The 26,745-nt window shown below is 38.2% G+C and overlaps 1 protein-coding gene across 4 annotated transcripts; it reads left to right on the plus strand.

Moving 5' to 3' along the window:
• On the plus strand, positions 1–25,909 carry ZBED4 (zinc finger BED-type containing 4). 4 transcript variants are annotated; one of them, XM_068995611.1, is made up of 4 exons: positions 1–165; positions 6,661–6,737; positions 8,017–8,110; positions 20,616–25,909. In XM_068995611.1, exon 4 carries the CDS (start codon positions 21,018–21,020, stop codon positions 24,534–24,536), a length of 3,519 nt encoding a protein of 1,172 aa, XP_068851712.1. In that variant the 5' UTR covers positions 1–165; positions 6,661–6,737; positions 8,017–8,110; positions 20,616–21,017; the 3' UTR covers positions 24,537–25,909. The 4 variants fall into 4 exon arrangements, 3 of the variants coding, with proteins under 3 accessions (XP_068851712.1, XP_068851703.1, XP_068851720.1); XR_011146647.1 differs by lacking the exons at positions 8,017–8,110; positions 20,616–25,909 and adding an exon at positions 7,752–8,008; XM_068995602.1 differs by lacking the exon at positions 8,017–8,110.
• Positions 25,910–26,745: the final 836 nt, after the last annotated feature.

The following is a 26,745-nucleotide window of genomic DNA, read 5'->3' on the forward strand; positions in this document are numbered from 1 at the left end:
GCGGCCGAGCCGGGGCAGCTGCTCAGCGCCGCGGCGGCGGCGGAGACAAAGCGCCGGGTAATGAATGGGACGGGCCCGCCCGGCCCTTCCTCTTAACTCCTTCGGGCCCGGCCGGGTGGCGGCAGTGGCGATCTCTGGCTTCCCCCGCGGCGGCCGCCCGGGGAGGTGAGTAGCACCGTTCCGGTACCGGGAGGGCGCCGGGCTGGGCGGTCTGGCTCTCTGCTCCTATGGTCCCTCACCCCTCTAGCCCCCCCCCCCCCCGCCCCCGTGCCCGCCACCGCCGCGTTTGGCCTCAGCGGCCTCGGTGCCTTGTGAGGCGTCCCGGGCCCGGCGGCGCCCTGTCCCTCCCGGGAGCGCCCGCGGGACAGCGTCGCTAGGCCGGGGAGGGGGCGTGTGGCGGCGGGGCAGTGCAGGAAGCCGGGAACCAGGCCCGGGGTGCCGGCTCTATTGTCTGCGGGGCCCCGCGGGGGGCCCAGACGGCCCGGTGAACGGAGGTCGACGGTGCCTAGGGGTCTGGTGCTGTCCCGGGCCGCCCGGCGGGCCCCACCGCCCCCCGCCCGGGGAGGGGTGTCCGCCGCGGCGCTGGGCGCGCCTCGAGCACCCCCGGCATTGTGCGCGGCCGGGCCGGGCCGGTGGGACCCGCCGGGGCTGAGCGCCCGCGCCCACCTGGCGGGGCCGCAGGAGCCGGGCCCGCGGAGGGAGCGGTGACCATGTGGCCGCTGCTATCCCGACCCAAGATGGCCCAGGCAGCACCGGGGTGGAGAGCCCGCTGCCCCCCTCAGGGTGCGAACCGGGGACCGCCTTGCGTACAGGCTCCCGAGTCGGGTGCCGGGACCGGAAAGCCCGGGAAATCCTAAAAAGCGTTTCCCCCCGAGAAACAGGACACGAGGTGGGCAGGCGCCCGCCAGTGGCTTCGGCCGCGGCGTAACCACCGCGTCTGTGCTTGTTTGCGGTGAAGTTTCAGCCATCCCTCCTGGGCAGAGTCGCCCAAGAAAGTGTCTCGGAAAAGTGCAGAATTTAGTTTCCATGTAGTGCTGCTCTCGTTTTCTACTTGGGGCGAGGTAATTTTGCTTAAAAATGTCTTCTGTAGCTTCTAGGTCTACACTGAGACAGCTGGTGGTGTTAGAGTGGTTGTGTTAGAACGCTTACGGGATTTCTCAGGGTGTCCAATACACTTAAAGTTGTCTGCTGTGTATACAGCCTACTAAAAGTGTAAAAACATTTATTATTGTATTGAAAGGTTAAAGCCTCTTTTGCATTAAGTGTTTCTATTTATCATTGCTAACTTTAGTAGGGTTGGGCTTTGCAGTGTAGAGACTTTTCTCCCTAGTGCTTATGTGTTAGAAGCAGTCCTGTCTTGTTTCTGGGGGGTTCATTTGAGAAATTTTAGTAATTTAGCATGAGCTGTCATATAATACTAAGTAGAGAAAACTTTTCAAGCCCCTGTAACATGAATGTACTTTGCAGATTTTTCCTCACGTGTTGTTGACTTTATGGCCCGCTATACATGTGTATCTGTTTTGCCTTTCAAGAGCATGAGCACAGCACTTTTCTTCTAAAGGTTATCTTCAGTAATGCAGTGTTTCACTTTAAGAGCAGACGAACACCCTTGGGAGGACATTTTTGTGGAGTACATACTGGGGGGAGTGAAGTCTGGAAGACTTTATCAACTATCCTCAAGATACTATGCTGCTACTAGGAAGCTGTGTTTGTGCAAATACTGGGCAGGGGCATTCTAGTTATTATTCACTATGGAGACTGGTCTTGCAGAGGAAAAAATTCTGTTAGAAACAACATAAATTCTTTTGTGGACTATTAAAAATTTGAGTGCTGTCCACTAGATATAAGACCAAAGGCAAGATGCTGACAGTTTTTGTACAGTTGGATGTGTGTCTACTTTGGTACTTTATGTTGCTAGTACCTTGCAGCTATTGAGGAATTTATTCCATAAGAGTTCTCCAGAGCAGTCATATGTAAGAATTGATTGAGAATAAGTAAAACGAAATACCTAAACTAAGCATCTCAAAGAAGAGTTTTCTGAACATTCGTACTGTTGCGTAACAACTCTTTTACTTCTGGCAATGTAACACCCCCCATCCTTGTGACTGCTCTGCCTTCTTGGAAGCTCCTGGTAAGCCGTCACCAAACCAGCTGAGTGTTGAATTGTCCCTTGACTGTACCACTTAGGCCATGAGGCAGTCCCTGATCGTACCAGGAGCTCTGGCGTGGTAAAGGTGGGAAACAAAGGATAAGCAATTACCACTTGTAGCCTCGGTAAACCATTTACCTGGATGTAGCCCAAGTGGAACGGTGCCATTGTTACTGCACTTTGGGGAAAAATGCTTAGTAGTTACTGACTTGATTTATGGTCAGGAAGGAAGCTTACTGATGATCAAAGTCAATCAATGATCTTCTGACCCTATAAACAGCAATCCTAGGTGAGGCTGTTTGAGCTTGCCTGGACTGCAGCAGGCTGTGCCAGCGCCTCCCAGAGCTCACAAACCCTCAAGTTGGTGGTACTCAATGACTGTCAGCCCCTCACCCTCCATCTCCATGTTCCTCAAGGTGCAAACATTGCCTATTGGGAAATGCAAAGGGATTTGATGTATTTTAGTGAATTTGAGGGGAATTTTTCATAGGTACCTTGACACACATAGAAATAGGTGTACACATCGTTTTACTTGTATGTTAATTGACTGTGGTACAAATGTTACTATTTTGAATCCATAGTTAAGTAATTGTTATAATTGTTTTGAAAACTATCAAATCACTTTGTAAATGTTAAAGTACTCAAATATTAAGTGCTGCTAAACCCTTCTACACCCTTATCTTTCCACCCATATCCTTCACAGTCTTACTGCTTTGGCATTCACAGCTTTTGTGTAAATCATTCCAAAGTGCTTATTTGATCTTCCTTTGTATGCTTTAGTATGTGCAGTAAGTAGTAAAGTGAACCTCGCCATTGAACTCTGTAAAGTTGCATTTTCACATATCCATATTAAGCCCTGCTTTTGCCAGTACCTTTGACAGTTTCTTTAAGCAGCCAAACCACTCATTCATTACATCTACATAAGGCAAAATTGTGACAGGTACAGCATCCTCATTGATAATGTGAGAGGCAAAGTACAGAACAGCAGAAGGCTAGACAGGTGATGAGCTTAGAGTAATGTTTGCTATCTTTCTGTTACCTTGTCTCCTGCAGCTTCTCTCTCTGGTGTTTCCACCATCTATGGCTTGTTTTAAACCAAGATGCTAAATGTCCAAAGCAAGAATTGTGTTTGTAGAACAGCCACTGTCACAGGTGCTTAGTGCAGAGGGGGGTCTTCTTCAATAAACATAACACATCACTAAAACTTATAATAGGGCCTTGGAAAATACAGGAGGGCAACAGATTACATGTTTATTTAAAATTGTCCATCCACTAAAATAGACTATCCTACCAAATACTTGTAAAAACTAGGTATTACAGAAGGAAGTGGCCTTTCAACCTGCTGGGTTTTTCAGTTTTTTTCTCCCTTTTTTCTTGGAATTCGTCCTCTTCAAGTTTTTAGAATCCTAAATACATTAACTTCGGAGAGATTTGTTTTTTCCTCTGCGAAAGTTTGAGTTAAAGAATGTGCATGTTGTATTTTCCAACAGCTTGCTGCATTTTGCTGCCATTCCCAGTGAAGAATATATACAGGGGGTTTTGTAAGTCCTGTTTTTTGCAGCTTGCTTTTAATTTTTAGTGAGCAAGTTTTGCTATGGGGTTGCCACTGTAATGAACAGTTAAAATAACCAGCCATATGTATATTGGCTTAGTGTTACATAGAAAAGAATATTATAGTTAGTTAAGTGGGGAATTTTGCACCATATAGAGCAGACTGTTTAACTCATCATGACTGACATTTTTTCCTGAAGTAGGGATGATCTACGTATTTTAGTAGTATCAACATAAATTAATGTAATTTACATAATGTTACCTGTTGTAGTGTATACTTTCAAAACAGATTTCACAAAGAAAGTGTTCTTATATGGCAGATGTGCCTTGTTTTCTGCACATCTTTGGCTGTTTATTTTGTATTTGTTACTGGCATCCTCAGTATTGTTCAATTTACAACTATGGCATTGTTTGATTTCACCCAATTAGTGAAAAAATTGAGTAGTTTCTGTGGCCTAACAGTAGCTTTCAGGTGAAATCTAGAGTTTAAAGCTCTCTGGTCAAGAAGTAAGAAAAACTAAAGTTTTTATTGTAATTTTTAGGTGGGTTTTTTTGTTTTGTTTTGTTTTTTGTGAAGCAAAGGAACTTCTGGCCTAAATTAGTGTGATACATAGTTTAACCATGGTAGTATTGGTTTAGGTTTGGGGTTGTGGTTTGGTTTTGGGGCTTTTTTTGTGATGAGATAGAACTCAATATGATGGGCTGTTAAAGCAACAACAGGGAAATAGCTTGATTTTTAAGGCCCTTATTTTCATTCAAGTGTGATGATTCAGAATAAATAGTGATTTGTTTTTTTTATATTGGACAACATACTGGAAAGTGAGGTATGAGTCTTTTCTATAGTCTGACTGGTTTCCAGTGGATGTTGACATAAGAAATATTATTATATTACTATAATCTTTAAGTAAACTCAAAACCTGTGTGCTCTCTTTAGCAATTGCTGCGCAGGTGCGTCCTCTCCATCTCTCACCTCTTTCCCTTCCTCCTTTGTTGTTTCAGGACACGTAGATTTGGATGATCCGTCTCTAAACGTTTAGAAGGTTACTAGTTTGTTGTTACAGCTGTGTGAAAGGTTGTTGGATTTTTTTTTTTTTATGTCATGTTTTTTAGTTTGCATTCACTAGTGTCACACAGACATGTTTTTCCTGTGATGTGTTAGTGTAAGTTTTGCAGTGACATTTTCAGTGTATTTAATATAAAAGCCAGGTCTGGGGTTCAGTACTCACTCGCTTGAAAATCATGGCTGAAAATAGGCTTTTTTTAACAGCTGAACATTTTAGCAATACTTTTTTGCAATTATTTGCAAACTATATGGGAAAATATATTTAATAATAGATTTCTCTTGTGTGACAATGATCAAAGAATTTGTGCCTATTTCACCCCAAATAAGTTAAGTGGCTTTTCAATAATTATGCTGCTTACCTGTTGCTGTAATTCTGTATGCTATTTTCTGAATCAGTGTTTGCCTCTAAAGAAAATAATCTGCAATCCAGCTAAAATTACTTTTTCTTTGTTATTATTCTCACAAAAATAAACAATCAAGAAAACCCAAACATTAATTTTAATTGAACAAAATGTTTGATCGGCCTTGAAACTATAGTCATCTTTAACAAATAGAGAGGGGGGAAAATGGGAATGGAAGGGTTGAGGGGTTCTGGTGGGTTTTTTTTAAAGACATCAGGGAGTGTAAAGATGCATATTTGTACTTTATCTTGCCTGTAGTCTGATGGCTCTGGCACTTGCAAGGAATGTGGGAGAGCCAGGTTCACTTCCCTGCTTTGCCTGAGGAGCTTAATCCACATCTGAGGAGAGTTCCCTAACTGCTCCACTGAGCACCCTGCTTCGGGTGGGTCTGTGTCTCCTTGGCTGACACCTTCCTCTCTGCATACATTATTTAAATGTTGCTTTAATAGGGATAGCTAAAGTATCTCCACAGTCAAATTAGCCAGCAGCACAGCTCTGGAGGTGTTTCAATTGCTTAAGAGGCACTATAGGAATGTTTTTAAGTATAAAATGTTGGTAAGAAAAGTGATATGTAGTTTATTTCATAATGCACACTAAGCCAGTCATCAGAACTGTGTGCCCTCTAAGAGGTGATCTCCTTCCTAAGGAAAAAAACCCTAAGTGTGGGTATATATGTGTGTGTGTGTATATATATATGTATAGTTAAACATCTCAGTCTGTTTAAGAAGAGTAATCACTGCAATATAAGAGGGAATGCTTTGCAGCTTATGGATTTTCTAAGGTGGCAAAATGTTTTCTTGGTTTGTTGGGTTGGGTTTTTTTAAGTGTGCTGGGGCAGTGTCACAGCTATGGCCTCTGCACAATGACACTCATGTCTGTATAATGGTCAGTGGGACTGAAGTTGCAAAACTCAAAAAATTTATCCTGCAATAGACTGTTTTGTTGCTAAGTCAAAATATGTGATCTAATATTCTCCACTTGCAGTCGCTCCTTTCTCATACATGAGGAAGGATAATCTTGTGTTGATCCTATGCTATTGCATGTTGATTAATACATGTGGTTGGTGCAGTGTGTAAGCAATATGTTTAGCTTATGAAGAGAAAGTGTAACGAGGTGAATCCTGTAGTGCATGGAAAGGTGTCAGCAACCTCCTTTCAAATCTTGCATGTAATGTAGACTGTTTCATTCAGCATAAGCATAAAAAAATGGAGCAGTGCTAAAATAAGTACAAAAATTTGACTTTTAAATTTTATTTTAGCAATCATCTGAGGGGCATATACTGGTTTTTTATTATTATTTTTATTTGAAGTGAAAATATCTGATTTTTCTTGATAATTGTGAGGGCTGGAGATTTGAAAAAAGGTGAGAGTTACTCATGTAAGTGCAACTCCTGGAGCTGTCCCCTAAAGAGAAATTTGAAACATCTCATGAGTTGCCACTGTGACAGTTAATGTGTTTAAACATATTAAAAGTAATTACTTTCTTCTTTTCCTTAGATACAATCATCTCATTAAGTTTGAGTAGCAAGTATTTAACCTCAAATGAAGCCGCCTGCCTGCAGTGGAACAGATGTGTAAGTTTGTTTGGTTTTCTCAATAAACTAGTGGGCAGCTTGTTTGTTTTGGGTCTTGTATCATTGTTTTTATTAATTTAAAGGAAGACAATGGATAAAAGTAATGAATAATTGTATGCGTGTGCATTGACTTGTATGGAGCTTAATAATTTAGCAGGAGGTTTGTATGAGTGCCTGACCCTTAAAAATGAAGTTTGGAAGCCTGGATATCTTTAGAGTGGTACAGAAATAGTAGCTATTTTATGATTTATGGGGCACCTCTTACTCTGTGGTATCAGTTGGCATATATACATCCTTAGCTTGAATTATACTGCTTAAATAGGGGAAGTAACTTAGATGCTGCATTCATCCTGTACTCAAGTTACAGGTGTCTTAATCAGATTTCATGTCTTCACTGAGAGACTTAGTTTTAATAGTTTCTTTTAGGATTTTTGTCTGAAAATATTAAAACTTTATATATTCTGTTTGAGCTTTCAAGTACAGATTTTATGGAAGCCTGAAATTCCTGAGTAAGATGCACTAGAAAAAAAATTGTTCATATGAAGATTAGCACTTACATGTAGAGTAACAATAAATGTTGTTCTTGTACAGTATTTCAGAGCTTTGTGTTTATTTCTTATCCCATCCCCTCTGTGCCCTGAATAAAATAGTTAAATTTTTAAGCTGTCTGTATTATTGGTTAACATGCATGTTAGCAACAGATGGACAAAATGTTTAAGACAGAGAAAATGCTGAGCTAGGAAATCTTGGTGGGGGTCATAGAATCAGAAGGGACCTCTAAAGGCCACCTAGTCAAACCCCTTGCCATGAGGAGGGACATGTTAAACTAGACCGCATCTCTCAGAGCCCCATCCAACCTGGCCTTGAATGTTTCCAGAGACGGGGCATCTACCACATCTCTGGGAAACCTGTTTCAGCATTTCACCATCCTCATTGTAAAAAATCTATTCCTTATATCTAGTTTGTCTCTACCCTCTTTTTTTTAAAACATTACCCCTTTTCCTATCATTACAGGCCCTACTAAAAAGTTTGTCCGCATCCTTCTTACAAACTCCTCTTCCTGAAAGGCTAGTCTAAAGTCTTGCTGGAGCCTTCTCTTCTGAACAACCCCAACTTTGACAGCCTTTCCCTGTAAGACTGTGGGCTCTGTAGGAAGAGAAAATTAAAAGCATGATTCACAGATTCATTCCTTGAAGGAAAGTTTTCCTGGGTGACACTTACAGAAGATGTGTGAGATTTTGTTACATACTAAATCTGTCTGTGGATTGTTCTTCATCAGAGTCTCAAGCAAAAATGAACTGCTAGTGCTTTCCAAATCCAGAGCAGAGCTGAAGAGCAGGAGAGAGTAGCTGTCATTTGCACCAGCCTCTCAGGTCAGTTTTAGACCACTATAAAGAAATCTGATAAAAGGGACAATGTTGTTTTTCCAGAATATCCAGAAGTTCACTCTCCATGTAGTTAATGCTGTATTTTAATATACTCATCTCAAGGTCACTGAATGCTTTGCACGGTTTCATTACATGATGTCAAGCACTGTGGTATATTATACTTAAAGTGCCTTTCTATTGTGACTCTCAAGGTTAAAAGCCTTCAATAAAAATAATCCACTTTAGTACTGCCTGTCTAATGAAAGTGAGTATTTGGTCTTGGTACCTTCAAGAACTATTTCTTGATTTATAGTCCCATATGAAATAATTGTTGACTGCAAGCTCACTGTTCTGCTTGATGCTTTCTTCATTTGTGATTAAGGCAGTTCTCTTGACAGTGGGTACCCTAAAAACAGATACTTATAAAGAGCTGCTGTCTCGTGAGAACAAAGATTCTGCTGTCCAGATGTTACTGTCTCTGTTAAAATTTTTAATTTTTGTAGGTCCGTGGTTGTTACTGGTCCACATCCTTTAGCATCCATTGTAAGAGTTCATCTTCCAGTGCATATGCTATACAGAAATTTTTGTGTAGTTTAGATCATTGAAGAAAATCTAGTTCCTGATTAAAAGAATCTAGTTGTGTTAGATGTGCCATGAGAAGGTGGGAGAGAACAAAGCAATGTGAAAGCTGCTGCCTGTTTATGTCTCACACCCAACTACTGGCTTCTAGTTCATGACAGCTTTTCTTAAATTAAGATTTGAGACTGAAAATCCCAGTGCTGCAATGTGGCATACCTCATGGCAATCATATAATATTTTCTGGTTTTTACTCTGTGGTTCCCTTTCTTTATTCTGCATTAAAGATGGAAACATGATATGCATGATATGGGAGCTTGTGTACCGACAGGAGGAAAAAAAAACCAACGAAAAGACAACAGTGTAAAACTCATTTCATGGGAGGTTGTCACTTGCTGTGACTTGCATTAATAGCTGCTGCAACAGTGAGAAGAGTGGGTCAGCTTTCAGGGAGCCAAACAGTGTGCAGACTGTGCTGTCAGCAGCATCCTTGCTTTTGATAATGGGAAATGGGAGGAATTGAGGTTATGTTTGTTTCCTTTCCTAGTGATTTTGAGTTGTCTTCTGTGGCTTACTTACCATAATCCATTTATGACAGGAAATAAAATGATGCTCATAAAGAGCAGGAAGATTCCTCTTCCTTTTCTCTAAATGTTTTTATTTATTTCCCTTTTCTATGCCTCACAAAAGATTAGGTTTATTAAAATAATTATTTATAATAATAAAAATCAACTGAATGGGACGGGTTATCCATTTCTTTACCTGTTCTTTACTAATAGTGCTGTTCTGAATAGGACACCCATGTAGTCATACTATGTAAAACTTATTTAAAAACCAAGTTGCATTACATGAATTAAAGCTCATGAACCGCATGGGTTGGAGTAAGTACTACAAAAAGCTTTATTCTTAATTTAAAATTTATTGTATTTTTTGCTCCTTGAGCAAAACCTTATTTGGTCAAATTAAGATCTGTTTATGGCAGTAGGATGGTTCTTTTGGGAGAAGAAGCTGTTAGAAGGAGCTGTTTGTTTGCCTGGGGTGGGAGAGTTTTCTTTCCTAGTGCTCAGTGTGGTGCTGGTAGAAGCAGTGTCAGCTTCCTTTAGCTTGGTTATCAATCAGTTAAGTCTTTGCAAAGTCTCACCTTCCCTTGAAGAATGCAAAGAGAATATACCCCTAAAAGAGGTTAAGAGGAAAATACCTCTTGTCATGGAGGCTAGGAACTGGCTGGTTGACAAGTGAATACGGAGATAAGCACACTTCTTTCTCCCTCCCTCTCCCTTGTTCCATGAATAGGAAGGTTTGTTTTGAGAGGGACAGAGATGTGATCATTGTTTTTTAAACTGGGATTTCAGGTGAAAATGTCAGATGCTACTGATGAATGTACAATTTACTTCGAAAATACAGAATGACAAAAAATTCTTGAAAGAGGCATAAGAAGTTCACCTCTATCATGGGCATGTGCATTATGCCTGTATGTGATATGAAAGCTTGGTTTTAAAGTTACCTCTTTGTTTTTGTTACAGTTCATGTACTCACTGGCACAGTGGTGAAACTGAGGGTTTCTGAACTCTAAAAATTACCTTGGATAGTATTGTGACTATTGCTTTCTGGTTTATTTAGTAGATTTAGTAAAGAGATGATCTTTTCCTTACTTCAAGAAAAATCTAGACATGCTTCTATATATTTATTACGTAAGGAAGAAAGACAATACCCTCAGTTGCAAGTGATTCTCCAAAGAAATATTTCTTCTCCATACCAGGTGTCTTCTGACTTGAAATAAAGTTTTGTGACAAAAGAATGATTAAGCTTAGGTTTAAAAAATCCCTATGAAGTATTTAGACTACCGTTTATACTCTTGAAAAAATTCTTTTGTCTTTTTGGGCACTATGAATTACATTTTCTGTCTAACCTTCCTTAAAGTTCACAAGCATTCCAGGACACAAATGTTTTAATACAAGCACAGTATTATGTCATGTTACACATACACAAATATAATGTATACAAATAATGAAAAACCTCTCAATAGCACCGTTGAAACTATCTGAGGACTTATAACCAACTGGCATCAATATGAGCACAGAACTGGGTTGATGGGTAGCTGTGAAGGGTTTTTAAAACAGACATCTTCAGACTTCATCTGGTTAGCAGGCAAATAAATACTACTATATGGTAGTCTTAGTTCAACAGATACAGTTCCATTTTTTATATTAGAAAAGTTATGGTTGTAACAGGTTAATGTAATATATTCTGTAAAGGACTCAGTTTACATTCTGTGAGGTTTTTTCCCCACTTTCTATTTACATGGATGTTTTCAGTAAGAGTTCCAAGAAGATTGACTACACAAAATATGGTGTGTCTTTCCTAACTGTTTTTTTGTTTCATCCTGCCTATTCAGCTTTCTAAGCCTCAGCTTTCTTCTTTACCGGTGTCTCGTTTCTTACTGTTTGAAATCATCCATAAAGTGCTTGAAGTTTCATTCTTACTGCATTTAAAGATAGACATTTAACAAAAAACCCACAAAAGTGGGGTTTTATTATGTTGTAAGCTAGGAAGGTAGAGTAGTCAGTAGAAAAATCATCTGTACTAATCCTATCCAATTTATTTTGTCAGTTGTGGGCTGCATGGGAGGAGAAAGAGAAGAGTCTAATGGGCTATTCAGAGAATTGATCACTTGGAGAGAAGAGTTATTAGAGGAGCTTTGCTTTGAATTTTCTGATGCTTTTCTGAAAGCGGGCTGCTATTCTCTAGCAATATGGAGTAAATCTTTAGGTTTTTTGCCTTTCATTCTTTTCTAACTTACCTATTGTTACTGTGGTTTTGGTTGTGTGCTTTTCCTATTCTGCGATGATACTGATGCATCTTTCCTACTCTGTTCTTATTTTTATCTTCTCCATTTTACCCTTGTGTTGTGTTACTGCAACCTTCATTCATCTCCTGTCAGCCTCAAATTGTACAGCATGTGAAACTAAAAGCAGCTTTGATGTCCTGCTCTAAAACTGCTCTAAGCCAAACAATACATGCTTCAGCTGTGTAAAAAAAACCTCTAAATTTTTTCTTAAGAGAACCATCTTATTTCTTGTAACATTAAGCATTTCCCCATCATATCAGCATATGATACTGGTTTGTCAAAAATTATAAAAGATAAAAATATCAAAATAAATGTATAATTTGCTGTAGCAACACTGAGCTGATGTGTAAGACATGGGAAAGTCCTGCTTAAAGTTTTAATGAAACTATTGCTTAAAACATTGGCATTTTAACAATTGAAAGATCTGACATTTGGTAGGTGTGAACAATAGCTCAGAAACATATCCTGCAAGTATTGCATGGCTGATAATAAGAAGTAACACTTCAACACTTGAGACAGTTTGGATCGTAGGTGCGTGTTGACGTGATTTACTTTGTGTGGTAGATCTGTTTTTTATGAGTAATTTCTTAGTAGAAGCTGGGACAGAAATTATTAGCATGTGTAGAACCTGCTTTTTTTGTCCTTCATTACAAAGTGTGCTGCAATGGGAAGTTAGCAAAGGACATGTGAAGGGATATAGTCCCATTTGAGAACTGATGGTATTTTTAGTGCACTAAGGAAAAAAAATAGCAACAATTAAAGGCTTATCAGGTGGTTGTAGGTGTGAATAGTGCTACTAATTCTAGTGGTACATAATGTTATGTATGGTGGTAATGCAACATGCTTCTTTTTTTACTAAAAGTTGGGAGTGACATTGTTTTGACCAGGGTGATTGTTTTGTTGTTGTAGCTTTACATTTTTATTTTACTTATAAAATAAACGCTGTTCAAAACCGTGTGGAATGGGGATTTATGTGCTATGGGCTTTAGCATATTTAAGGGTGTTACTTATAAAGTCTAGGTGGTGGAGGATGATGCTTCAAATAGATATATGCTTAATAAATTGGCAGATAAACTATGAAGACTGATTTCTCCAGAAATAAGGTTGAGCTTTGAACTCGATACCCTGTGTCAGACACCTTTATTCTTACACATGCTGAACAGTCAGCCTGCATCACTGAGTCTGATGAAACATTTGGGTACTGAGCTTGTTTGCCAAATCCAGTGGGCAGAGTGGGAGCTTCAGACAAAGTTCGTTAAAGAAGCCCTCCTGTTCAGTCACAGGGTGCAGAAAGAACCTTTGTGCTTTCAAACTCCTTCTCAGAAAGGATCCAATCTTACCCCACACTTTGTCAATGGCTTTTGTTTAAAGGATTATACAGGTGTACTTGAACCTTTATACAACTTTATCCTGCAGGATTAAGGATGGCAAACCAGATATATTTATATAAATATATATGTGATGTATTATGATAATCATTAGATACAAATGATTTGCAGAATTATTTACTACACAGTATAGAAACTGTAACAACTATTATATAGTATAGTGCACTATCAAGCAGTATTCAAGCAGTTTTATTAAAGCAATTTTATTAAGCTGGCAAAAATTAAGTAGCTTGATGTTACCCATAAGAATGACCTTGGGCAAATCTCTTTAGCTCAGCCTCAAGGAGTAAGAGGAGTAATCTTGAGGGATGTCTCCACTCAGGGAAGGAATCTCCATACATATGCTGCAAGAAGGCTTATGGCAAAAGACCCTGCATTAAAATTTGGGATTCAGCTTTTATAGTGTAAAGTGACTGATGATGGTCAGATGTCTCCAGCTGTGAGAGCTCAGCAGCTTTGGATAAGTTATCAGTAGTATCACTTGTTTGTTCTTTTATCCAGGAACAGATCTACCAAACCTTCATCTCACTATCAGGATGTTTAGCTTTGGGACTGATGAGTCAGACTGGTTTCAGCATTATTCAATGCCAAAAGCAGCATGATGCTCCCTTTTTCATTTACCACTTGTAGGTTTGCAAATAGGGCATTGTTCAAGTTGGTTTTCACCCATTCCAGGCAGAGCATCCTGCTACACCACTAAAGAGGGCTACTAGAACTAAATGTCAGCCCAATGTCAGTAATACATGTGCTAACATGAACATCCTTATTTATATCATGCTTTGGTTAATATGAAATGTATAATACTGTATAATAGTAATGTATCATATTTTAAAAGCATTATCTCAATTCTTTTAAGAAGTGTTATGATTGAGGATATGAGTGTAATAACTCAAGAACTGGATCCCCTTTTTTTAAAATAAACATTGCTTTAAAAATTACATCTTCATTTCCACTTTGTTCCAAAGTATTTTTTTTAAATGGTGCTAATTTGGAAATCCTGTTGTTTCTCTTCACTTTGACCACTGTCATGAATTATTTTCAACCTTTTACACAATGGAGTAAGAGCCACTGTAGTTTTGTGCAGGAGGAGCTGGCATGCACACTGTGTTGCAGATGATTTAGGGTTTCAGATGGAGATACTGGTACAAAGCTGGAGCTTTTAGTTTTGAATCTTTTCTGAGGTTTCAGGGAATATCTGAAAATTATTAGTAAACAGCATCCCATTGACTTTTCATGTCATACAGCAGCAAGAGAAGAAAACAGTTGTACAGATAAAAATATATTTGAAGAGTGAGAGGCTAAATTTGAGGCGTTTGAGTGTGTACAGTGTTAGGTGTTTTCTGTGTACTGGTTAGATTTTAACTCAATGCTGTCCATTTAACAATAGTCTATGACAAACTTTCACTTCTGAGCTGTTACCTTCTTGAATTATTATTAATTTAGAGGTGGTGGGAAAAATAGAAAACATAGAGAAGAGTCCACTAAACCAGGAAAGTGTAACTTGACCCTAACAGATCTATTTTACTGCTTAAAACCATGTGTGTTCACAGTAAAATTATTCGATGTTTTGTGGGGCAAGAGGCAAGAAAGAGGGGAATGTTTACATTTAGTGGCCATTTTTATCTTTTTTAGTCTCTGATTCAGGTAAATTCCTGCATTTGTAATTAGAGTTGAATACTCAGAGTGTAATGGTGACTGTAATACTCAGCTCTCTATGCCTTGTTTTTTTTTCTCTGCTTGCAATGAGTGATTTAGGCCCCAGCTTACACCAAGCCCTGAGTTTTCCAGCAACATGAAGGGGCATGAGCATCTTTATACTTCATCAAATTGGAGATCTCTGCGTTTTGTCCTGACAAGTAGCAGGAGCGCACCAGGGAGCTCATGGAAGACTATTCATGTTAACAAGGAGCAGTGTTCAATATTGGTGGTGCTGTTTCCACTCTTCATTCCTTTGTGTCCAGATGGAGCATATGGGGTTGTGAATGTCAGAGGGTGTTTTACAAGTTGGAGAGAAAACCTTTGGGAAACCACAGCAGTTACTGGTTTTCATAAGGTCTGCCCTTCAGGTGACTAAAATGTAATGGAAGGGTAAAGGTGTCACCTCTTTTTTCTTCCAGCAGTTCTCTCTACTAATCATACCTCCCATGGAGTCCAGAACAACTTTTTTCTTCTATTAAGTGTGACTTTCTGTACTTTATTATTAAACTATTGCATACCCCTAGTTCATGCTTGTACATCTGTGCCAATTCGTGTGAGCTTCTGTGAGACTTGAGAGTAGGACCCACCTTGTTTCAATGTAACTAACATGCCAGTTTTGCAGTTCTAATTCTGCATTTTGATTGATCAGTATCTTGCAGACCTCTGTAGTTCCTTATGGGTGAGTTAGTACTGATATTTTGTCACAGAAAATTTCTATAGAAAAAATGCACTCTTCTTAGTCTTCTTTCTTCAAGGGATTTACAACTTTGAAAATCACTAAGGTTCACCTGGACTATAAATTTATACGAATACGTTCTGCTTATTTGTTTAGGATTTTGGATGTGTGTTCTGTGGATTTTTGGAAGGGGTTTTTTGTGTGTGTGTTTCTGTTTTGTTTTGTTCAATTGTTTTGCTTTAGCAAATATTTCATAATTAGCATAGTACCTGCCATTGCAGTTGAAGCAAATAATAATTTCTTAAAGTATGTGTTTCTTCTTGCTCATATTGTTTGCTCTTAGGGTTTTTCTTTTTATTTGGTATTCTCAATGATGCCTGTACATTTCCAAAAGTAAACAAGATTAATGCTATTATAAAACTGACATTGGTTTGTACAAATTACTTTTAATGAGCTTTTATGTACATCTTATGCTCAAAATCTGTCACTACTTCTGATTTTTTTTCAAACTAGTACATGCTTTTACTTTTACTGTCTCCACAATTTGAATCTTTCTTGAAAAAACTTCTCTTGCATTTTGCAGGTGTATGTCTTTGTATTTACACTACTTCCTCTTCAATAATAATGTAAAGTTTTTTGTTTTAAGCTACTTTTTCTAGACCCTTATTTGCACCAAGATTCTGTCATATAATCAAGTTCAGGATTATTGCCTGACTATTCAATCTAAAATTGTTTAAAGCTTATAGGCTACTCTCTACTTTACAAAAAATAATCAGCTTATGGTTCAGTGTTCTTGCATACTTTTCATACTTCTGTGTGTTAATGTATGTCTCTGCAATTCTGAGACACCAGTGTCTCACTTTGTACCTCCTTCCTTCAGCAGTGATTTCTTCTGGTCATGGCAGTTTGCTGTGGCACTCAGGACCAGTGACATTCTCCAGACGTTTCTTGTCAACCACTGTACTCTTTCAGTAATCCCATCTTGAATGGAAAATCCTATAAAATGTTTCTGCAGGCTTCTTACCACAGCAAGCCACTGACTGCAGCTGCTCAGGAGCTAATAGTCCAGAGTAGCGCATTTGAGTAGAGAGTTGTTCTTTAGTTACATTTATTTTCTTTGAAGATTTTTTTGTTGCAAGGTGACTCTGTATCTCATTGTGGAGATTTCAAAAACATAAATCACTTTGAGCTGACTGCCTATAGCTTTTTATACCTTTGAGAACATTTTTCTTCTTGAATATTCTGTTCATTTAGCAGTAGTCCTTAATTTTGAGTTGCTTGGGTCCAAGAGTAAATAAGCTATGTAAACGTGGTCATAACCAAATTCATACTTTGTTCCAGGTGACTTTAAAATTTTAAAACACTCCCGTCTTTTTTTGTTTCTTATTAAGACAGATTGACTCTTATATAGAGTTGGCATGGGAGGAGGAGACGAAAAGCATATCGATGTTTCTAACCCTGAGTATTCTGGGGACTGTATTCTAAAGAAAATTCAGTTGAATGTGCAAGGGTGTTTGAAGGGAAGTAGCTTGACTTAATTTTACAGCGTCATGTAACATCATAACACAGAATCAGAGAATGATGGCGGTTGGAAGAGACCTCTGGAGATCATCTAGTCCAGCTCCCCTGCTAAAGCAGGTTCAGCTGGAGCAGGTTGGAAAAGATCTTTGTCCAGTCGGGTTTCGACTATCTGCAAAGGAGACTCCACAACCTCTCTGGGCAGCCACTTCCAATGCTCTGTCACTGTCAAAAGAAAAGCTTTTCCTTGTATTCAGATGGACCCTCCTGCGTTTCAGGTTTGTTCTAGTTAGGTTTCCTCTGACTAGACTGCCCTACTGATTGCAGCCCTCTGAGCTCTGCCATTCAGGCACTTATCAAAGCAACAAAAATCATGCTTAGATGTTTGAAAGAAAATGGAAAAAAATACATTCAAGGCCTTCTATGGGGCATCCAACTTTGGGGATTTCCCAGGAAGTGGTTGTCTCTTCTAATCTCAGCTATTTCTGCTAATTTCTTGAAGACAGCAAACAAGGCTGAGAAAAATATGTACTATGTAGCCAAAGACCTATAGCAGCCTTAAAGTGGGCAAGATATAAATAATTTTTTCTTGTCTTACACTCAGTCATAAGTACACTAAAGTAGTATAACTGACCACAGTCTGTAAGTGCTTTCTAACGCTGCTAATAGCATAATAACCCTGTTAACAGCATGGAGGCATTTTCGTAAATGCTAAGCATAAATATATAAATAACATGTAGCTGCAAAGGGAGATCAAGGTGTAATTGCACAAAAGGGGGACAAAGACCATGTGAATCAACAGTTCAAGCAGTAAAGCTGCAGTCAAAAACTAAGGATACAGAATAATCAGGAAAGATTTCTGGTGGACTGAGAAAAACTTTTAGTCCTGAAGAAATAAAGGTAATAGGATCAGGAGCAGATGAGATTGCATCCCACATTCTTTGGTGGAGGAGAGTATGAATATTAAAAACACACAGTGACAGCAAGGAGAAATAGGGAAGGAAGAAGACTACCACCATGGTTCCTGCTTCAAAGTCCAAATAGCTCCCTCACCTCTTCACCTCAGCTTCAGTAATTTAGGACTGTCAAGGACCACAGCCATCAGTATTTAACTTACATGGCATCCACTCAATGGTATTGTGTACTCAAAGCTAATTTAGGATAAGGTGATTAGGGCCTAAGTGTTTGAATATGTAGTGATAATGGCTGATAATGACTAAGAACTTAACCCCTGGCAATGTGTTGTTAATGAATGTCAATCTAGTTAAGTGTGGTTGTAAAGTTCGAAACTGGTCATATTTATCAGATTTTCAAATCTTCCCATCACAGCTACCTTAAGCTTCACTGTGTTAAGCAGTCACTGCTTATTGGGACAGAGGCACTTGAAGCATCTCTGCACGTTTTTCTGTTTAAAACCTAGAACTGGTTTTGCATAGTTGAGAAATTACAGGAATTGAAGGATAAAGATGTGATTACCTGTTCTGAGCCAAAGAAATTGCACACAGCTTCATGAGAACCCGATGCCAGTAGATATATGTGTTTATTTTGTGCAAATCTAGCTAGGATTCTGTAATGTCCTTACTGTAACTTGGCACTTCTATGCATAATTTATGTCCTGTAAGCTCTGCATCAAGTCACTTGCTTGTGAGCCTTTCTGTTCTGTGATCCTAAATCACAACAGCTTATTATATTTTCTTGCTTTTCCTGTTTGCAGTACAAGCTCCAAATTCACAGATTAGATCAAAGTAAAGATGAAACAAAAATCCTCTTGAATTGATTGCTATTAAAAAAGGTTGGCTATATTACACTCTCTCTTGTCCCAGATCCATGTACTTCCGTATCATGAGTATGTGTGTGATCACTAATTTCTCTTTCATTCAATTTTATACTGAGTCATGTAAATTTAGTCTGGCAGCCAGAATTGTTCTCACATGAGATTTCACAAGCCAGTGGAAAGTCCTTTGTACTGTAAATTTCTTCTAGAAATATAAGGCTTTTCTTCAAGTCTTTCCCTTCATTGTTCTTCATGCCCAACCCTCATACCTTTTGGTATCTGAAAATATCTTTTTTTTCTCCCCCCCAAGAATGAAAGGCACAAATACTAAAACTCACACAGAAAGAAAAGCAGACTTGCTCCCTACCTCTTAGCAAGTTCTGACTGCTCCATCTCCCTTTTCTTAAAATAGCTGCAGTAAGATCATTGTCTTTCTTTTTCCCTGCCACTTCCCTTGCACTGGAAAAGAAAGGAAGTTATCACTATGCTAGGCTTTCCATAAATCAGAAGTTCACAGAAAGTGAGTGTTTCTAATTTCTCTTGTAAACAGACCTCAGAGAAAAATTAGTTAAAATAGGTTACAAAGCTAATATGACATTGATCTTGATACAGGGAGAAAATGTCGGTGTGAGTAACAGCCTTTTTAATGTGTTTTGTGGCTATAGCTAATTTCACCATTGCTGAAATCATAGAATATGCTGATTTGGAAGGGACCCATGAGGATCATCAAGTCCAACTCCTGGCCCTGTGCAGGACACCCTAAGAATCAGCACAATTCTTCTTGTGTTTTAGTAACACGTAAAAGCTGTGAGAAGTTTTTAAAATAATCATTTTAAATTTGTGTTTTGGCTTCAGCTGTGGAGAGTTTAATAAAATTTAGTTTGCAAAAATTGCAATGCGTAGTGTAGTATCACCAGTGTGGCCAAAAATGTTTATCTTGAATGAAGGCACCAGTAACTGCATTAATGACACAAAATAATGAATTGGAAAGGGTTTGGCAAAATTTAAAATTCTAATATAATTGTAGTGGGGAAAAAACTGACCGATAAATGCAGACAGCTTCTTCATGTTTGTAAGGGACAATTGGGGGGGTTCCAGTTTTTGAGGCTGCAGTTGCCCTTTTGTATGCAACTTTATATGCAACTTCAGAAACCTACTGTTTGTACTGGAATTGGTGGCGAAGAATCTTTACTCAACTGAAATTAGCTGTCATGTTATAAATGGGCTTTTTAGTGTAACTTTTGGGTATGTGAGGGACTTGAGCTGGCAGTGCTGCACTAGGCACCAGCATATGCGACTGTGTGTGTCTTTGCTTCTGAGTGATGTTGCTATGCTTTTGGAAGACCTCTCTGTGTATATAGCATTTATACAGCCCAGTTGTCCTAAATTAAACATTTCAGTTTTTAATAATGAAACTCTAAAAGTAGCTTGTGTGGGAGTGTTATGGCATGAATACAGATGTGTGACTATGGTCAGAGGAAGAGTGATTAGTGTGGCAATGCTGGACACCCTTACAGAGGTTTCTTGGTTTTTTTTTAAAGACTGCTGTCAGTAATGAGGGGCTCACATGTACAGGACTGTGAAATAACATTTAAGTACATAGTTCTGTGCTAATGGGATTAAATGCCTGCTTGTATTCACATATATTGGTAGATATAGACACCTATATAGTATATGGGGTTAGGTATGTATGTGTGTGTGTATTTCAGTACATGTGTGTGCATGCAGTGGTTGAATTATGATGTAGGATGAGGCATAGGTATGTGCAAGCAAATACAAAAGTGATGCTTGGACTCTAGATTTTGTCAAAGTTGAACCAGAGCTGTCTGTATAGACACATATTTGCCCACAATAAATGTATTGAGTAAATGTTGGGCTTTTGCTTTTTTTCAATAGTACACTGAATTGTTTTTATCTCAAAGGAGAAAAAAATCCCAAACCTACAGAATACTTAGCGCCTGCTTTCATTTTGCCTTTACTGTAGTTCTTTAATGTGTGTTAGTCAACTTTGTCTTCTGATTTTTTTTTTCTAGATGGTGTAAAAGAATCTCAGTTGCCCAATCAAGATGAACAGAATGGCTTTCTTCAACAAGAAAATAGAACATTCATTTTTTAGGATTATATTTACAACATGAAGCATTTAGCAGTCGCTGTCTTTGAGAACATTCATCTATGACCTGAAATGTCCTGATCCTGGGAAAAAATGAGATTCCATTAATTAAGTCTATAATTTTTAAATGCATTTTCATGACTAATTATATTTGCTTATGCAGAACACGGATACAGAATTCATAAACCAGAGATTATTTTAGCACATGCACACATGTTGTTTTACATTCAGTATACAAGATACATAATTTTAATCAAATTTTAAATAATCTTTTAAATTATCTATATTTATTAATAAATGAAGTCTTGGCAAGAATTTATCATCCATGGACATGAGTAAAGCAGATTCCCCCGGAATGGATGATAATTTTGTATTAAGTAAAATCAATAACTTGAAAGTAGAGCAAGAAGACGACAGCATTAACTGTACTCTAGAAAGAACGGATATAAAGACAGAACAAGATGATTTCAAACATGCAGACAGCAGCGATGAACAGGAAGACAAAGAAAAGAACTTCATTACGAACAACTCTGGCAAATATTTGTCTACAGAAAATGAAGATGATTATGGATCTCTTTTTTCTCAGTATAGTAATACGCTGTACGATGTAGCAATGGAAGCTGTGACACAAAGCCTCCTTTCTAGCAGAAACATAAGCTCCAGAAAAAAGTCACCTGCTTGGAACCATTTTTTTATATCTCCTAGAGATAGCACTAAAGCAATATGTATGTACTGTATGAAAGAATTTAGCAGAGGTAAAAACGAAAAGGACCTGAGTACAAGTTGTCTCATGAGACATGTGAGGAGAGCACATCCCACTGTACTAATTCAAGAAAATGGAACTATGCCAGGTATATCTTCGTTTTCTTCATCTACGTTATTGCTGCCACCTCAATCTGCAGATGTTGGAGATCTGAGTTCTATGTTATCCCCCATAAAACTGGTCAAGAAAATGGCTTCTAAAATACCATCTCCAGATCGAATAATGGAGGAATCTGTTTCTATTGTTTCTTCTGAAGAAATACCAGATCTCTCAGTTTCTGAGAAGTGCAGCAAAGAAGAAGTCATGGTTGGTTCATCTCCACAGCAAGCAAACAACCAATATGATGACACTGTTGAGAATGTAGCAGAAAAAACAGTTGTAATTCCAAAGAGTGCATCAGGTTCTAGAAGGAGATCTGCTGTCTGGAAACACTTTTATTTGTCACCTCTAGATAATTCTAAAGCTGTTTGCATCCACTGCATGAATGAATTCAGTAGAGGAAAAAATGGAAAAGACCTAGGAACAAGTTGTTTAATAAGACACATGTGGAGAGCCCATCGTTCCATTGTCCTGCAAGAGAATGGGGGTGGTACCAGCATACCACCTCTCTACACTGCACCTCCTACTCTCTTGCCTTCTTTATTACCATCAGATAGCGATCTGAATTCTATGTCATCCTCTCCTGGAAAACTAATGAAAGAACCAACTTCTGTTTCCTCTTCTCCAGACAGAATCTCTGAGGAGATCCATACTAATATCACTTCTGGAGATGCTCTAGTGGAAGACTCAATGCTGTCATCTTCTGATGATATAGGTGAAGTCTCCTTTGTTTCGTCTCCTGAAAAACAATGTGAGGGATTAGGTCCACTAATATTTGAACCTACTGCTGTGTTTCAGCAAAATAAAAGGATTATGAAAAGGCTTAAGTCAGAAGTCTGGCACCATTTTTCACTCTCACCTGCAGACAGTCTAAAAGCAGTATGTAGATACTGCAGTTGTATGATAAGTCGTGGTAAGAAAGGAGATGTGGGCACAAGCTGCTTAATGAGACATCTATATAGACGCCATCCTGATGTAATTGGAAACCAAAAAAGCTTTCTTGATGTGAGTTTGGCAAATTCTCCTTATGCCACTTTGGCTTCTGCAGAATGTTCATCCTCAAAGTTGACTGACTTGCCTACAATGGTTACACACGATAATCAAATTATATTTCCTGTTAATAGTAAGAAGACCTCAAAACTGTGGAATCACTTTTCAATTTGTTCTGCAGATTCAACAAAAGTAATATGTACACACTGTGGACGTATAATAAGTAGGGGGAAAAAGCCAACAAACCTAGGCACAAGTTGCCTTCTAAGACATTTGCAGCGGTTTCATAACAATGTATTGAAAACTGATGTCCCAGAGACAGTATTATCCTCATCTACGGATAATCACATGCCACTCCGCACAGAATTACTAGGATCTTCAAATTTTGATGAAACCAATGACAAGTTTTGTGACTCTCACCCAGTTGCCAAAAAAATCACAAGTCTTGTAGCCGAAATGATTGCACTTGACCTTCAGCCATATTCTTTTGTAGACAACATTGGCTTTAACAGGCTGCTTGAATATTTGCAACCTCAGTACTCTTTACCTTCTCCATCTTACTTTTCTAGGACAGCAATTCCAGACATGTATGATAATGTAAAACAAATAATTATTTCACATCTTAAAGAAGCCGAAAGTGGAGTGATCCATTTTACATCTGGAATATGGATGAGTAACCAAACACGAGAGTATCTAACCCTGACGGCTCACTGGGTAACATTTGAGTCTTCATTTCGACCACAGTGTGAGGATTACCATTGTTCAGCACTATTAAATGTATCACAGATTGATTGCGACTACAATGGAATCAGCATTCAAAAGCAGTTAGAATACTGGTGGGAAACATGGATTACTTCCATTGGACTTCAGATTGGGATTACTGTTACTGATAATCAGAGTATAGAGAAAACTTTAAATGAAGGTGATCATTCAAGTGTACAATGTTTTAGTCACACTGTTAATGTAATTGTAAATGAGGCCATTAAAAGCCAGAGAATGGTTCAGAATTTGCTTAGTATTGCAAGGAAGATCTGTGAACGTGTCCATCGGTCAGCAAAAGCAAAAGAGAAGTTAGCTGAGTTGCAAAAGGAGTATGAGTTACCTCAGCATCAGCTAATACAAGATGTTCCATCCAAGTGGAATACGTCATTTCATATGCTTGAACGTCTTATTGAACAGAAAAGAGCAATTGATGAAATGTCAATAGAGTGCAGCTTTCGGGAGCTGATAAGTTGTGATCAGTGGGAAGTCATGCAGTCAGTGTGTCATGCTCTCAAACCTTTCGAAGCTGCAAGTAGGGAGATGAGTACACACATGTCTACTCTAAGCCAAGTGATTCCAATGATTCATATACTTAACAGAAAAATAGAAATGCTGTTTGAGGAAACTATGGGCATAGATACTATGCTGAAATCTTTGAAAGAAGCTATGGTGAGTAGATTGTCCTCCACACTTCATGATCCAAGGTACATTTTTGCTACACTTCTGGATCCCCGGTATAAAACATCGTTATTTACAGAAGAGGAGGCTGAACAATATAAACAAGACTTAATCAGGGAGCTGGAAATAATGAGTTCTACCTCAGATGATGATAAACCTGTTTCCAATGGATGTGATATAGGTTCACCATCTACAAATTCGTATGGGGAAGATAATCTTTGGTCACTCATGGGTGACATGAAGAAAACAAAAGACCTGAAAGAGAGAGCAAAGTTACCAGAGGAAATGGTGCTTTCTTACTTGGAGGAAGAAGTACTTGAGCATAACTGTGATCCTCTAACTTACTGGAACTTTAAGAAGTCATCTTGGCCAGTACTGTCAAAATTGGCTGTCAGGTTCTTGGGTTGTCCACCAAGCATTGTTCCTTCAGAGAGATTGTTCAGTACATCCAATGAAAGCAACAACTTTAGTCAGTCAAGGTTAATGATTGAACACTTTGAAAAGCTTATCTTTTTGAAAGTGAATCTTCCTTTAATATACTTCCAGTATTGAAACTAATGAACAAACTGCTAGACTAAATCTATTGTTGCTCACTGGATATTAACTATCTATAACTCAGATTTTTAAATTGCTCCAGTAGGGGCCATGTATGACATCTAATCAGTGACTATAATTCCAAATTTTAGATTCATTTTTTCAGCTTTCAATATGTCTACATGTGCCTTATTCATAGTACTTCAGGCCAGATATTGTATATATGTTTTTTAAAAGTTCACACTAGAGATAGCCTGTCTCGTCAAATTATACAAAATTATGTAGGTTTTAATCCATAATTGTAAATGAACTTTAAAAAGCTCAGTCATTTGTTTTAATAGAATGGCAAAAAAAAAAAAAAAAAAAAAAGATGTAAACAGTTCTATTCTGTAGTTTTTTATTCAATTATTATGTAAAAACCATAAGCCAGGTACTGTATTTTAGTTGAACATTGCTTTAATTGCAAGAAAACAGGTTTTGTAGTTGTCAAAAGAAAGCTGTACATGAAAGATGGGGTTCAAGCTGTCTTTTTATCATATGGTGTTTTTAACTGCAAGCCCTAAAGTACTTAAAGGATTAAGAAGAGTTATTGAGGAAGATGTGTTTACAGGAGAATGTTGACTTAATAGCTGAAAATAAATCTTAAATTTAAGATGAGATGGAATGTGAGTTATACAGCAATCGGTAGTAAAACTTCCCGTTCTGGGTTCTCCTGTTCAGGTTTTACATTTTAAATGAATTACAGAAATATTCTGGGTATTTATAAAAGGTGTTGGGAAGTTCTCTCAAAGTTTGTGAATTAATGCTTGTTATTTAATGCCATGTACAAAAAAGGCAAGAAACTTACCACAAAGACTCTAATGTCATTCTGAAGCCTTTTCTAATCTTTAGTGCATCAAAACTATGAGGTCCCTATTGTAAAAATTGAGCCCTTACTCCTAATGTAATTTCAATTGTGTAGAACAGCCTCTCTTAAAGCTCCTAGTACAGAAATAACTGATCTTCTGGTTTTCAGTAATAGCCTTATGGATATGGTGCACTGCTTAGAACTTTATGTAGTAGGGTTGATTCTTAACTGTTGGTGTCCATCAGGCAAATGGGATATAGAGCCCTTAAAACTTCAAATAAGATGGAAAAATAGCCAGCATTTTAATTTGAAAGGAACATTCTCCTTAGTTTAACTCTAGAATGGTTCATCTTTTCATTTCAGTTTTCATTGAATACATTTTTGGGAAACAAGTCATCATTTGCCTATGACCTTTTAGAAAAGTTGTAGCTTTGTTAAAATACTCTACCTATGCCTAATCTAATTTTGCATTTATTATGTTTTAGTGTATTTATAAATGGTGAACTCCGTTTCTGAAATTAAACATTTTATTTGCAATTTTCCAGTGGTAGTCAACACTGCCTTTTATTTTCAGATGGATTTATGACAACCATTGAATAAAAATTATTCAAACAATTGTAATCATAAATATACCACAGAACAAGCTATGTGAAAATATGGGTTTTCCATTTGGCTCTTTGGACTTGAGCCTGGATTCTGGTTCTTTTCATTTTCCAAAAGCTGTTTTAACCTCAGGAAAATTTGTTGAATTACTTGCCAAGTGGCTCTGGTTTCCATGTTCCGTTTCTCTACACATTTTATGGTTTCAGGTATTTCAAGTGTTATTCCATCATATTATGTTTATACCTGTACTATTTAAGTAAATCACTACATAATATACTTGGGAAAGACTAATGCTGCTTTTTTCCCCGCAGTATTTTAAAATACAGTGTTTACTTCTATCAACAGTCAGCATCTCTTTGTTCTTCTGGGGTTAAATGAGAACGGCACACATTTTTTCTGCAGTAATAAAACAATGTTCTAGTTTATATATAGCTGGAAGTAAGTGAGTTTGAAGCAGCTTATTGGGAAACATGTTTAAATGGTTACTGGTTAATTATTATCTCAATTTTTTCCCCTACATTTTAACTGTGAATATAACCTTGACCCTTGTAAAGGAGATTTTTAATCTCCAAACCAGGGGAGAGGAGAGAGCATAAAAAAATTATTTTCTTTTTAAACAAGTGATATAATTTTCACTCAAGGCTTGAATGTAAATACAGCCTGTGACTTAAAGCATTGTGGAGTCACATCAAATGAGGAGGAATGCTGGCAGTGAACAAGCTTACCTGAAAATCACGGTTCTCTGGACGCAAGCATCTTGGCTCTTCTGAAGGGAGT

The sequence above is a fragment of the Aphelocoma coerulescens genome, chromosome 1A (genome assembly GCF_041296385.1).
Source record: "Aphelocoma coerulescens isolate FSJ_1873_10779 chromosome 1A, UR_Acoe_1.0, whole genome shotgun sequence".
NCBI lineage: Eukaryota > Metazoa > Chordata > Aves > Passeriformes > Corvidae > Aphelocoma > Aphelocoma coerulescens.

Excerpts from the sequence above, each read along its gene's own strand:
- ZBED4 (XM_068995611.1), top strand. The coding sequence starts at position 21,018 with ATGGACATGAGTAAAGCAGATTCCCCCGGAATGGATGATAATTTTGTA.